Source organism: Scophthalmus maximus, chromosome 16 (assembly GCF_022379125.1).
Source record: "Scophthalmus maximus strain ysfricsl-2021 chromosome 16, ASM2237912v1, whole genome shotgun sequence".
NCBI classification, from domain to species: Eukaryota; Metazoa; Chordata; class Actinopteri; order Pleuronectiformes; family Scophthalmidae; genus Scophthalmus; species Scophthalmus maximus.
In genome coordinates, this window is record NC_061530.1 from 2353331 (window position 1) to 2368565 (window position 15235).

The 15235-nt window shown below is 37.3% G+C and overlaps 1 protein-coding gene across 9 annotated transcripts in view; it reads left to right on the forward strand.

Moving 5' to 3' along the window:
* Positions 1–12718, forward strand: part of slc4a2b (solute carrier family 4 member 2b) — a 51847-nt gene extending 39129 nt beyond the window's left edge. For all 9 annotated transcript variants that reach the window (XM_035612090.2, XM_035612091.2, XM_035612089.2 and 6 more), the window contains 6 exons: positions 7857–7946; positions 8057–8223; positions 8565–8818; positions 8968–9137; positions 9550–9723; positions 10552–12718. In XM_035612090.2, the coding sequence (XP_035467983.1) occupies positions 7857–7946; positions 8057–8223; positions 8565–8818; positions 8968–9137; positions 9550–9723; positions 10552–10632 (936 nt within the window). In that variant the 3' untranslated portion in view covers positions 10633–12718. The remainder of the gene's footprint in view (positions 1–7856; positions 7947–8056; positions 8224–8564; positions 8819–8967; positions 9138–9549; positions 9724–10551) is intronic.
* The last annotated feature ends 2517 nt before the right edge of the window (positions 12719–15235 follow it).

Consider the following 15235-nt stretch of genomic DNA (forward strand, 5'->3'; position numbering starts at 1 on the left):
ACAGGAAGCCAATGGAGAGATGCTAACACTGGAGAAATATGATCTCTTTTTCTATTTCCTGTCAGAACTCGTGCTGCATCATTTTGGATTAACTGGAGGCTTTTCACAGACTTGTTTGGGCATTCTAACAGTAATGAATTAGTGTAGTCCGGTCTAGAAGTGACAAATGCATGAACTAGTTTTTCAGCATCCTTTTAAGATAGGATGTTTAATGTTCTTGATATTGCGCAGGTGAAAAAAGGCTGTCCTAAAGACTTGTTTTATGTGTGAGTCAAAGGACATAAATAGTCAAAAATAGCTCCAAGGTTCCTCACAGTAGAGCTAGAGGGCAACTTTATGCCATCCAAGGTAACTATATGCTCAGATAATGTTTCTCTGAGGTCATCCAGGCCTTTATGTCTGAAAGACAATCCTGAAGTTTGTCTACCTGATCTGTTTCATCTGGCTTTATAGATTTACCCAGCTGTATTTTTCTAGATACAGCTGGGTATCATCTGCATAACAATGGAAATGTATATGGTGCTTTCTTATAATATTGCCTAAAGGAAGCATTTAAAGTGAAAAGAATTGGTCCCAGCACAGAACCTTGTGGAACTCCATTACTAACTTTTGTTTGAATGGAAGATTTGTTGTTAACGTTAACAAACTGAAATCTATCTGATAAGTAAGACTCAAACCATTCTAGTGCTGTTCATTTAATCCCAATAATGTGTTCAAGTCTCTGTAATAGAATGTGAGATCTAATAGGACGAGAATAGAAACATGTCCACTATCTGAGGCCATGAGAAGGTTGATGGTAACCTTCAGCAGTGCTGTTTTTGTACTATGATGTTTTCTAAACCCTGACTTAAAATCTTCAAGCAAACTATTCCTGTGCAAATAGTCACATAATTTGTTAGCAGCAGATTTTTTGAGGATTTTAGAAATTAAGGGGAGGTTGATATGGGTCAATCGTTAGCTAAGCTGATTGGGTGTAGAGTCGGCATTTTAAGCAGATGTTTGACTACTGCTACCTTAAAGGCCTTTGGTACGTAGCCTGTTAATAGAGATACATTGATCTGATCTAATATGGAACTGTTGATTAAAGGTAATACATCCTTAAACAGCCTTGATGGAATAGGATCTAAAAGAAGGGTTGATGGCTTTGATGAAGTGACCAGTGAAGTCAGCTCAGCCATATCTATAAGGGGGAAAATAAATTAGGCCATACTGTTGGTTCTGAGGCTACTGTGTTGGACAGTGTATCTGTGCTATTAGTGGGATTAATATTTTTCTCTGATGGTCATAATCTTATTAGTAAAGAATGTCATGAAATCATTACTACTAATAGTTGGAGGAATAGACTCTTCAATAGAGCTACTCTCTGTCAGCCTGGCTTCAGTGCTGAACCTGGGGTTGTTTTTATTTTCCTCAATTAGTGAAGAATAATATTTGGTTTTGGCATTTTGAATGGGTTTCTTATATGGAAATAAACTATTTTTACAGTCTAGTTGGGAATGATCTAGATTAGTGGAACGCCACTTCCTTTCTAACCTACGTGATGTCTGTTTTAAAGCATATGATTATGCATTGTCCCATGGAGCTATCCTCCTCTGTTTAACTGTCTTCTTTTCAGAAGGGCAGCACTATCCTGCACTGTACCGACACATGGCAGTGGAGTAAATAAAGATGGAATTTTTTTCTTGAATTTACTAGACACCTGCTGTTAGATTACTTTTTTCCCAAATTCTGTGTAGTTCATAATTGAGAATTCAAATGTGATTAAAAAATTGGTCTGACAGAGGATTTTGGAGAGGATATTACAAATTCATCATAAATGATATGAACAACAAAACACAACAAATCTATAAAATTTTTTAAAAAGAATGGGGGAGCTATTTACCATTGCTTACAATATTTTCAACCAACAAAAGAAAAAAAACAAATCACTTCATTTAAATATTCAACCAAGATCATCAGCTTGGATTAACAATATTTTAGGCCATCCTGAGTGCTATCATTGTTAATCAGAATGTGGTGAAGTCATTAATGTTCTGATTAGAGACTGGTGGCCTTCAAGTCCATTGTTCAACCTCTGTAGAATCGTGGCTGCCTGCTCCATTGAAACCAAGTCCAAATACTCTTTGAGCCAGTTGTCCAGTCTAAAAAAGTTGGGCTTCCTCACTTTCCAGTGGATAAGTATACTCCTCTTCACAGACAAACATGCCAGTCCAATCAGTCGCTGTAATGCTTTAGAGCCAACTCTATCTACCTGACCGCCCAATAAGCACACTATAGGGCATATTGGGATATTTACACATAATACAAAATTTAAGAAATGTACAACTTCAACCAAAAATCTTTTCACTGCTGGGCAATGCCACAGCTGATGCATTAAAGTGCCTGTTTCGCCACATCCATGCCAACATGATGCATTTTCCTTAATCTTTGTGGAGTTAAATATGATCTAAATAGGATTTTTAGCTGTATAACTTCATACCTCACACAGTTTGATAAATAGTTGGAGCACATTAAGATCTTTCTCCATTGTTCTGTGGTGAGAGATACCTCTAGGTCTTTTCCCCACTGTAGCTTAATATTTGTGAAAGAGTTGAGAGAGGTATCAGATAGAAATTTAAACATTGAGTGCCTCTCTTAATCTTTTATCAACAGCATCTTCATTACTCAGGCTAATGCCCTTAGATATATAGTTCTTTAACATAATCTTAAACTGTATATATTGAAAAAAATCTGAATTTTTTTAGTTTGTATTGCCTTTTCAGTTCATCAAAATCCACAATTTTTCCATCAGTGGCTCAAAGTAGAATATTATTTTCCTGCCACACCTTGTTGATGAAAATTTCCTTCAAACAGTAAATAAAGCATTCTTCCAGATTGGATTTGAGGGAAGGGATAAACCAGAGATATTCAAACGGTTGTGTAGCTCTTTGGCTATCTTACGTGAATGGAGGATCAATGGGTTGTTAATATTTTTTTTACATTTAGGGTGATACCAGAGAGGTGCTAGAGAGATATATTTACTACTCTCAGCTATGAGATTTTGTTCTGGCCACTTCCAACTTCCCTTCTCAGATAGTTCTGTGTATGCCCATGACAGTGGGTACCTGCCGTTGAAAGAAAGATAATATCAATACACATCGGGAACCCCTAAACCTCCCTTCATTCGGGGGATGGTGAGTTTTTTTAGGGCTTTTTCTGGTTTTACCATCTCCTCACAAAAATTGCTAAATAATGTTTTCATTTCTTTAAACCACTGTTCTGGAAACCTAAGGAGGATTGCAGACATGAAAAAGGCTAGTTTGAAATATATTCATTTTAATTACTTCTGCTATTCTATTATTAGATTTTCAATTTCTATGCCATATGTCGAGGGTGTGATTAAAACAGTGAGTGAGTTTATTCACATGTTGAATAAAATCAATTGTGTCTATTAGTGAAATAAAAGCAGAACTAAGGCTTTCGTTGGCAACATCTACATAAATGTTGAAATCACCCACTATAATGCCTTTATCTGTGCCAAGCACTAACTCAGGTAAAAAGTCGGAAAATTCAGATAAAAATTTGAGTAGGGGCCAGATGGATGATACAACTAGAATAACAGGGTTTTTTTTAGATTTCTAGCTTGAGTGTATGAGGCTAAATGTTAGGCTTTCAAAGGAGTTAAAACTATGTTTATGTCAAGGGTTGAGCAATAAGTCTGATTGGAAATTGCTGCTACCCCTCCTCCTCGGCCTGTGGTCCGAGGAGTATTATTATAAGAGGGAGTAGTTGATTCATTTAAACCAACTTTCTTCTGGCTGTAACCAGGTTTTAGTCATATTGAATGAATCAATGTTATGATCAGTTATGAGATCATTCACTAACAAAGATTTTGATGGAAGTGACCTAATATTTAATGATCCACATAATATTTTTAAATTTTTATGTTAATTTATAGGATTTGTGTTGATCTTTATAAGGTTTGTATGAATCACACCTCTATTATTTACTTTTGGTTTAAATTGTTGAAGTGGTTGGGGGGCAGCCACAGTTTCTATGGGGTTTTGGAGGGGTACTGCTCTAATATAAGCGCAGAGAAGCGTGTAAGACTGCAGCTCTGCTTCCTGGTCCCAACTCTGGACTGTCACGGTTTTGACCGTCTAGCTAACTGAGTCAGGTTTCTAGAAAGTAGAGCTGCACCATCCAAAGTAGGATTTATGCCGTCTTTCCACATCAGACCAGGAATTCTCCAAAAGGTGCGCCAGTTGCCTATGAAGCTCTCATTGTTATCTGGACACCACCTCGACAACCAGCGGTTTAATGATGACGTGCGGCTATACATGTCATCCCTGTTCAAGTTAGGCAGGGGTCCAGAGAAAACTACACCAGCCTCCATATTTATTTACCATCCGATCATCATACATCAAGGATACATGTATGTTTTTAGAATCAGGTTTATTAAGACTTTATTAAGGGGCAATTCATTTCCACAGCCTAGAAAATTTGTTTAAATAAAAATCATCAATAAGGAATAATGAATAGAGAACACAGACTAGTAGCAGCATTCAGACGTCAACATGCCAGGGACAAGGGCAACAGATTAACAGAAGCAGCGAACACACGCTCATTCAGGAGGCCCTGTAAATGCAGGCTTAAATGAGGAGCCAGGTGATAAAAACAACACTGAAAAAACAGTCTACATGAGTATAAAGAAGCTTACATTTGAATGATCACTAACACTATATATGTAGTATGCTGATTGCAGAAGGAAAGCTTTTGTAGCTCTTTGTTTCTCGTGGGGGAATATATATCCTCCGGCCTTAGGGCATTAATGACAATTCCCCTGAAATTAAGACTGGGTGATAAAAAGATAAAGATAATTATCGCGAAATAACTTTTTCTTGCTATGAATAAAAGACAAGGTCGATAGAAATCATTCCATCCATGTTTTCACAAAAAACACGATCAGCCATTCATAATGAGAATAGCTCTGCGCCAAACCTATCACGTGGTTGAAACAGAGTTACCGCAACGCCATGTTTTGACACCATTCTATGGTCAAACCAGCCGCCCCAAATTTGCAGTGGGCACGTATTCTGATATTTACGGGAGACCTGATATTGAAACGGCTCAGAGCGTTGCTGAAATTGCTCAGGTTTCTCCCACACCAAAGACAAGTGTTGCAGCATCAGATGCAATCTGCACTGTCGCAGAACACACACGATTTTTCAAATTCAGTCAGATTTAACAGACCCAGCGTTAACAAAAAAGCGACTACTTTCAGTTTTAAAAATAAGATGTCCCTTCCTTTGAACAAAATTCAAAAAAATAAGACAAATTTTCAAGAGGAATAAAAAAAAAATCCCCCATAAATAGTCCTGGATACTGATACAGTTGGACTAAATACCACTTAGACTACTAGCACAAATACTATGAGGTACTTTTACCTACAAAATTCAGCAAATTCTTCCATCTTTGATGAGGAATAAAAACTATTTCTTCCATTAGTAGACCCACATATATTGCTGGAATTGGTACTTCTTAGACTACTAGCAGAAATACTATGGAGTACTTCTATAGTATACTTTAGGAGTAATCCGGTGTTGCTGTTGTAGTAAATATATAATTTGGATTCAGTCATACAAAATGATAAAATATATGATAGATGGATTGAAAATAATGTAGTGTCACACACACAGAGGCACACACAGACACATGTCATACTGGATAGGTCAGCTAAAAAAATACAGTAACACTGATCAATCTCAGCATAATGTTAAGTTTTTAGTTTTTTATACTTTACTCCTAAAGTATACTATAGAAGTACTCCATAGTATTTCTGCTAGTAGTCTAAGAAGTACCAAGTCCAACAGTATCAGTGTGTGGGTCTTATGGAAGAAATAGTTTTTATTCCTCATCAAACAAGAAATAATTTAAAGAATTTCGTTCAAAGGAAGGGACTTTGACATTGGATTACCACAAAAGTACACAGTAAAAGTACTTCATAACATTTGTGCTAGTAGTGTCAGAAGTCCAACTGTATCAGTATCCAGGACTACTTATGGAAGAAATGTTTTTTATTCCTCAAACTTAGTTGAATTTTCTAAATTTATTTCAAAGGAAGGGACTTTGACAGTGGATTACTCCAAAAGTACAGAGTAAATGTACTTGATAGTATTTGTGGTAGTAGTCTTAGAAGTAATCAGTACAACAGTATCTGTGTCCAGGACTACTTATGGATAAAATGTTTTTTATTCCTCATCAAAATTAGTGTGATTTGCTGAATTTTGTTCAAAGGAAGGGACATCTTATTTTTAAAACTGTAAATAGTCGCTTATTTTTGATAACGCTGGGTCTGTTAAATCCGACTGAATTTGAAGAAAAAAAAAAGAGTGTGTTCTGCAACAATACAAATTGCCTCTTTTCAGGTAAATTTCTCATGCTGCAACACTTGTCATTGGTGTGTGAGAAACCTGAGCGCTGAAGTTGCTCATTTCAGCCTACTCTGAGCCTTCCAATAACAAGTCTACCATAAAGATCAGAATATGAGCGCAAATTTGGGACCAGCTGGGTTAACAACGGAACAACGAATGACGGCTGGCTTGACCGCAGTATGTTGATGCACACAGCGTAGCAGAAGACAGCTGCTCACGTGTGAATGTTTGGGCAATTTAGAATTAACATTCAATTTGGAAATGACCAACAAATTAAGTTTGTTCTCCTGTAACACTTGAAGCTTCCGACTGTTCAGAATTAAGATTTTAGTTCATTATATATATCCATTTTATTTATTGAAATACGTTGTATAATGTTCTACAGTACTATTTGTCGTGTTCAAATTCTGACAGAAAATAATATTTAAACCTAAATTAACCTTATGATATCTTCACTCGGCTGTGGCTCAGAAGATAGAGTCGCTGGGTTAGATCCCAGCTTCCGCCAGTCCACATGCCGATGTGTCCTTGGGCAAAACACTTAAAACTAAATTGCCTCTGGCGACTCTTCGGCAGTGTATGAATGTGTATGAATGATAGAAAAAAAGCGGGGTGAATAGCGGCGCTGTGTGAATGTGTGTTAATGTGACTTTCCTGTAAAGTGCTCTGAATGGTCTATATGACAAGAAAAGCGCTATATAAATACAGTCCATTAACATTTACATCTCACTTAGAAGTAAAAAGGAACCTTCAAGCTTGACAGAAATAGTGATTGGATTTATATGATGATATATATTGACCAATTTGAAAAAAATAATTGTAATAAGATTTTTTTCCATATCGCCCAGGCCTACTTCAAAGTTCATTAACAGATAGACTAATAAATCCATTTGCTTTCTGGACCACTCCATTCTTCCAGGGACAGCACAAGACTTTTTGCCAGACTCGAATGAGCAGACTTATACTGTCATTCAGACATTTTTTCTATCAAAGACAACTATTGAACCAGCATATGAATGAGAATGTTACTGGGCTTTCAATGAAAGATTTATAAAAGTTACATAAAATGTTCTCACACACACCAAAAAAGTGCATTATGTGTTGACCCCGCTTGGCAATAACCTGTGTTTGCATCAAATTTAGGTTGCGAGTCAAACAGTGTTCCTACTTCCTACATCTTCATGATGCTAGCTTTAAGTTGGACACTACTTTTTCTGAAATCAATGATTAGCTCTTTAGTTTTTGTTACATTAAGGTCAAAGAAGTTATCATTGCACCATTTAGGGCGGCTGTGGTTCTGGAGGTAAAATCATTATATATAATGTAAGCTGTTGCTAATTTAGTGCAGTCGCCCGTGGTACAGATTTGTGAACCCTTCTTACTTTTTTTGGTATAATACTTAAAGCTACTTCTGCTCAAACTGTCCCATCTTGTGGTGTTTAGTTACGCAGGATTATTGGAGATTTTGGGGTGCCAATCGCCATCCTCATCATGGTCCTGATAGATTACTGCATAGATGACACGTACACACAAGTAAGTCTTAAATACAGCCACTGAATCTTTGTCAAAATGTAACCTTTGACTTCAATTTTGCATTAATACCAAAGATTCACAATACAGACATCTTTTCATCCTCTTTCTAGAAACTGAGTGTTCCCAGAGGTTTCTCTGTGACGAGTCCCGACAAACGTGACTGGATCATCAAACCTCTGGGTACAGATGGGAAATTCCCCATCTGGATGATGTTTGCATGCTGTTTGCCCGCTCTGCTGGTTTTCATCCTCATCTTCATGGAGACACAGATCACCACGTGAGTAACCCTACAGTCACGTGAAACTGGAATATGTCATCAGAACAACACATTATTGCAGTGTGTCATAATGTGACATTTTAAGAGTCAAACTTTACAACCTTAAACTTAATGTAATGGACTTTAAAATTGGATTTTTAGTTGTCTTCTAATTCTCATTAGTGAAGATTGTCCCAAATACGTTATTTTTACCACCACCACTCCAAAACACCAAAACTTAATTACACAGATTGTAATTTTCAGTTTTTTTAGCAGTACTTGTTATAATGCAATAATTAATGTAATAACCAATTATGTCATAAACGAAAAGTATAAAATGATCCCCCCCCCGTTTCCTGCAGCCTGATAGTGAGTAAGAAAGATCGGATGCTGGTGAAGGGCTCTGGGTTCCATCTGGACCTGCTGCTGATCGTGGTGCTTGGCGGAAGCTCGGCTCTGTTTGGCCTGCCATGGATGGCCGCTGCCACCGTCCGCTCAGTGACCCACGTCAACGCCCTCACTGTTATGAGCAAGGCCGTTGCCCCCGGAGACAAGCCTCGCATCCAGGAGGTGAAGGAGCAGAGGGTCACTGGGTTCCTGGTGGCCATCATGGTTGGTGAGTGGCAGACACTGAAATCTCATTACTGCTCTTTTCTTTACAACCAGTCTCCTTTTTGCATTTTTAACCTTTAACCTCCTTTGAAATGGCATTCTCTTGCATTTTATGCTCATTTTGTTTTTTACCTTCCTTTCCTATCTCTCCAGGCTTATCCATTGTAATAGGTGACCTGTTGCGTCAGATCCCCCTGGCTGTGCTGTTTGGTATCTTCCTCTACATGGGTGTGATGTCTCTCAATGGCATCCAGTTAACAGAGCGAATGATGCTGCTACTTATGCCACCAAAGTACCACCCTGACCACACCTACGTACGGAAGGTGAGGTGCACATGGTGATTTTGCATTTTCAGGCTGATCAGATGTGTTTTTACATTAAATGTTATAGATTATATTATTATATAATTTGTATTATTAATTATTGATAATTATAAAATGATTATACTCATTTAATGGTTGAATAGTAAAGTGCTGATTAAATTACACCTGTTTTCTTTTCTTAGTTAATTTATATTATCAGCCTTCACATATTTTTTTCCTTGCAACAACAACCAAGCACCATCTGCAGGATTTAAAAAAGATCTATCTCTGAGGACTACAAGTTATATAAGACTTATAGTAAGACATGGTTTTGGTGTGAAGTTATTTGTTTTTAGACCCCTGCATGAATTATTTTTATCTGGTGGCTTGGATGCTGGTTTTAGTTTTTATAAATGATCTCTGTTTCCTGCAGGTCCGTACACTGCGCATGCATCTGTTCACCTGCATCCAGATGGTGTGTTTGGCGGTTCTATGGGCTGTTATGTCGACACAAGCGTCTTTAGCTTTCCCCTTCGTCCTCATACTCACCGTTCCAGTCAAGATGTTTGTACTGCGCCGCATCTTCACTGTCAGAGAGATGGCATGTGTAAGTTAACCACAGGGGTGCGCAATATGCTACCTAATACATCCTCACCCCTGCCCCAGCTGCACCAATGTGCTGTAATTTTAGCACTGTGGTTACACAAGACAAAAGTATTATTAGATAGTGATTCATGAAATTATCCAAAAATCATTCCCTGGAACTGATGACTGGCAGATTTATTCACACGATGCAAAAACAGAACAGTCACGAATACGCTCATGTATAATATACACATGAATTTTCAAAGAAGATTGGGACAGATTTCTAGTATTTAAACCAGTTTGCAGCATGCATCTGAGGAATATAACATCAATGCTTACATGCTTACTTTGATCATAATTTCTCTCTCTCCAAAACATGATGCGATTTTCCATATTTTTTGTTTGTTTAGCTGTGATGCCAGATTGTTTCACAGTAGTTTTGTTGATAAGAGTTTTAAAGAAATCATCAACGTCCAACAAAAAAAATCAAGCACTGTGAAAAGTTTGTAATTTACTTCCTATATACTGTAGTTATGTTTAACTGTGCACATTCTGGTGTCAATCAGGTATTTCTAATGCAGCTAACATGATGAGCTAATTCTTAAGGCTTTTTGAAATGTAGGAAATTGCTTCAGTAGACTAAATATTAGAAAGATATAGAGAATTGACAAGAAACTACACCAAATCACACATTACAAAATTTAACATAATATATTCATAATCACTGGAATTTTGAGTGAGTAAAATGTGTACTTTTTACAGTGTATTTTGTAAAGGTGAAATTGGGGGGGAAAACTGAAGATGGAGTATGTTCAATAATATAATTCTGATGTCTCTCTCCCTCATCTAGTTGGATGCAGATGACGCAGAGCCAAAGTTTGATGAGCGTGAGTGTCACGATGAGTACTCTGAGATGCACATGCCTGTGTAACCCTACAAGCAAGCTGCAAGCCTGCATATAACCATTTAACTCCTTTTAGTTAACACCCAAATTTGTCAATCACAACCACTGACATCTAGGATGCAGCAATGGAGTGCCTCCAACTTGAAACCCTCACAGAGAAACTCTTTACCATCAAGACATCAACACACAGTATGTCAGTACATCAGAGGTGTGTTTGGTTGTTACTTGGCTCAAACTTGTCACTATTGACGTAGTTTTTATCAGATTGTGAGAGGCTTTTTTTGATGATTAACAGCACATTCATTGGTGTGTTCACTCATGATGTACTTTTTCAAACATGTATTTCGTGGGGGGGGGGATCCAAATCAAACGATCTGATCTGAATCTTATAATTGAATGTGATAACAGTATAGTTTTGCAATTTTTAGCCCTGAAAGGTTGCTCTCATTCACATTGAATATGAGGAGGATATGTGGTATACATTCCTTTATATTGTCATGCTATAGTTTTTGCTTATCTAGTTTATTGCTTTTTTGTGTTTTAGACTCACCAAGCGCCTTATGAAGGAACTAAACAGTATACTGAGAGGAGTTTTTTTTTCCTCATTTTGTCTTACTGTTGACAGCTGATCACTTTACCCGTATCCTGAACCCTCGTAGCACTTTTTTAAGACACCAAAGTATCTGAAAAATGACTTTATTTTATGTTAACATTTTATTTCCTTAAATTCATTCATTAGTATCAGTGTTGCTTGTTTGCTTCTTAAATAACTATCTTTCATTGATTATAAGCCTGTCCTTCTTAAACATTTGTCTGCACTCAAATGCAGCAGTTTAGTTGGGCTTTAAAGTAAATTTCTGTACCTGTAGTGAATTAGGGAGATCTTGCATGACTGTGATGATGATATACCAAAAATATCAAAAGTATATGAAAAAGCAATTTCTCATTACACTAATGCCATGACATCATTCTCATCATAACATATTTTTGTAATAGAAAGAAAATACAGTGGCATAACAATATTTTTCTCTAAATTTCTCCACGCACATGTTTAGGCCTCTAATGTTCTGATGTAGAGTTTGTTTTGAGGTCTCACTTGGTTTTGTAAGTTTATGAGAATCACTGTAATTATTGGTTTATTCGTCAAATGTCAGAAGTGCCAAATTGTGGCTTGTGTAAATAGTTTTGTGATCAGAACAATAAGCTGCAGTTCAGTCATCTCAAATCTTCTAACTGTATTGTTGTTGTTGTTTATCATGTTTTGTCTAATTAACACCTTTTTCATAGTATGACATTCCTTATTTTATAATTTTTTTCTTATTTTTTGAAATGGAGGAGTGTGGCATTGGCTAATGGTTTAAACAATTTTATTCATTCATGAACTTTGTCGACCAAATTTCCATGCAAGCTGTGTAGACAATCTAAATCTTCATGCATTTACAAGAAAGAGGGCTTTTTGAAGAAAAAAAAGGATATATACTATATATGTAATTATTTCTCAAGATTTATAAGTGTGACATGGAATGGTTATGGTTAAATTGTTCAATCATCTGTTACTCTCAAAAGTGTATTTGAAACACTACTTTTCCTGCAGAACTGTCTAATCTCAGCCTGACTGTCACTGTGATCTTGTGCCTGTTTGGTGTCACAAAGTTAGACAAAATCTCAAGTGCCTGTGGGACCATGAAGGGATCAGCTACAAGTGTCTGTTGCGTTTGTAAGGGCGACACACGTTACAATAGTTTGCACTTTTGAGACGCGGATAAATCAAACATCTCTCCATATTTATCTGTTGCATAATGAGGCATTATTGCTATTTAAAAAAAAGATTTATCTGGAGTCTGTCACAAAACCTTTTTTAGCTGCATCATGACCATGCCATTGAATATTTATGAGGAAAAGGTAGTGGAGTACATTGTCAGTTTTATGTCTGCTCATTTTTCTTGTGGATGGAGCGAAGGTAGTCTTTGTACGTCAAGGTGTTTGTCAAAGTAGTGAAATGTGATGTTGATCCATTTCAGAAGCAATACAAAGTCTGAGATAATATTGCTGATGCTCCCTTGTACATTAATGGTTCAAATATTGATGACAAATAAAAGTTGTTTTCTATTTATCCTGGTGATTGTTCTGTCATGTTTTCAATATATTCCACATTCTTTATTGTCATTGTACACAGTCAATGAAATTGCAATGGCACTAGACAGCACTATACAAATAAAGAAACATACAAATGTAAAAGTATAGAAATTCAAAGGTAAAAAACGAAATGTATATACATATATGAAAATAAGACATTTGGTGACATACAAGGTGTAATGGAAAATTGATTAAGTTGATGCTGAATCAGGAACAAGGAGATTGTGGCTGTTTTAAGCAGAGGTATTTATTGATTTCTGGTTTGTTACACAGATCAACAAGTGGTCATTGCCATCGCAAAAACCTCTAACCCAGTCAGAGTGATGTATTTAACTCATAGAATCACGTGTTGTTATCTTGCAGACATAATGGTTGTCTCCATAAAAATGCTCTGTCTCAGTAAATTTAGGACAAAGGGCAACCAAACTTCAACTAGACTAGTCACGACAAACATTTCCTCAACACAATGCAAATGGACAATATCTAAATAAACTTGGTAGAAGGCAAGGGACCGTGTACAGTAATGCTTATCAGTCAAATTTCCAATTAAAAAGAGATAAAATTTAAAATTTTAAATTAATTTTACTTTCTAAAATTAAAACTAAAACTTTTTTGTTTATTAGATCAATGTACAACTGAGATTTTGAAGTCATTGCATCTATAAGTGAAAGTATTATTATATTGTCATTATAAGAATCAATCATATACATTTTGCCCACCTCTCCTCTCTCCCTTATTTTTCACCTTTCACTCTTACACTCTGCCGCGACCGGTTGGAAGATGGCCACCCACAACTAAGTCTGGTTCTGCTAGGAATTTCTTCCTGTTAAAAGGGTCGCCATGCTTGCTCATTGTGGGAACTTGGTTTTCTCTGAAACATTGTAAGGTACCTTACTATGTAAAGTGCGTTGGGATAATGTATGTTGTGATTTGGTGCTATACAAATAAAATTGAATTAAATTGTATTGATGGATGAAAATGTGTTTGGTATCATGTAAATTGTGTAACTGTTTAAGTATCTGAACGAATAGAAAAAATTGATTTGAAGACTTGTTTTAAAGCTATACAACCACCATACATGATGTCAAGTCTGCACCGAGCCCTCCAGAGCTCCAAGGGGGAGAATCAGCGGCTGGCAGCAGCCAACGCTGATTTGAGAGAGCAGCTGGCCAGACCGACCAGAAGCTGGAAGGAGGAAAAAAATTAATTGTTGGACGACATGGTATGTAGTGTTTTATGTGCCAGAGATGAGTTGGACAACAGACAGAGATGGAGAACATGACCCTGAACATTGAAGCAAAGAATTGGTAATTGGTAATTTAAATGCACGTTTTCGGAAGCAGGAGGCTTGAAGCTCAGATCCTCAGGAAGCTTGAAGCTCAGATCCTCCACAGTGACACAGTGTGGCAGGACAGAGTCATGGCTCTGCAGGCGAGACTCAGGAGTGAGCAGTAGGCTAACTCCAAGAAAGAATAGGAGCTTCTTCTTCAGCTCAGAGTTGCTGAAGAGAGGTGGCACACCATGCAGCTGGACTCACAGACCCAAGTGAGGAGGTGGAGGAAATCAATCTCTTAATCCCTACAAACAAGTGCAACACATCCGAAGGAGAAAAAAGAGAGGAAAGCAATGAAGGAGAGAGAGAGGAAAGAATGATAAGAGAAACAACTAAACCCCCTTTTCCTTTAATGCCCAACTCCACACTCCCACCCCCTTTACCCTTTTTTACCCCTTCCCAACTCCCCCCTTTACCCTCTTTTACCCCCAAATCCCCTTCCCCCTTTACCCACTGTCATAGAATTTTCACCTCTCCTGTGTAAGAGACTGTGCTTGGTGCACTGTGAAAGTCATCTTATCTTTGGCAGGTCAGGTCACTGTCTCTGGATGTCATAGATAGTATAAACATTCTCATTCTAAGGAACCATTCCATCTGTTTAATGACGACATGATTCTGAGAGTTAAATACACCATGCTGACTGGGAACGAGAGGGTTTTTGGGACATCATGCACTGACACTTTTTAATCTTTGTACGAACCAGAAATCCCCTCAATATTGAGCTCCTGTAGTAAATACTTCTGCTTAAGACATCTACAGTCTCCGTCTTTCTGATTCAACTGCATCAATTTTTCCATCACAACTGATGGAACAGGAACAGGATTCCAACACGACAAACACTGGTAAGTGCAAATTTAAAGTTTTATTCATTAATTGCCTTGCCTAGTCTGTGTCTGACATGTAACATGACAGAAGAGATTGGCAAAAGACCACAATTGATGTTGTACAAAAAATATATCTTTATTATGTAGTTTCTAATCATAAAATGGAGCTAAAAACAAGGCTGAAGCTGGGGGAGAGTCAATTAATTAAAAGGGCCGGAGAGTCAATTAGAAAGAGGGAAATGGGGTACTTGTGGTGGGGTGTGCCAAGCTTCTTTCCCTGTGTGTGGCGAAGCCAAATGGTCACAGCAAGGACTGCTGCACTGTTGCTGTTCACCGG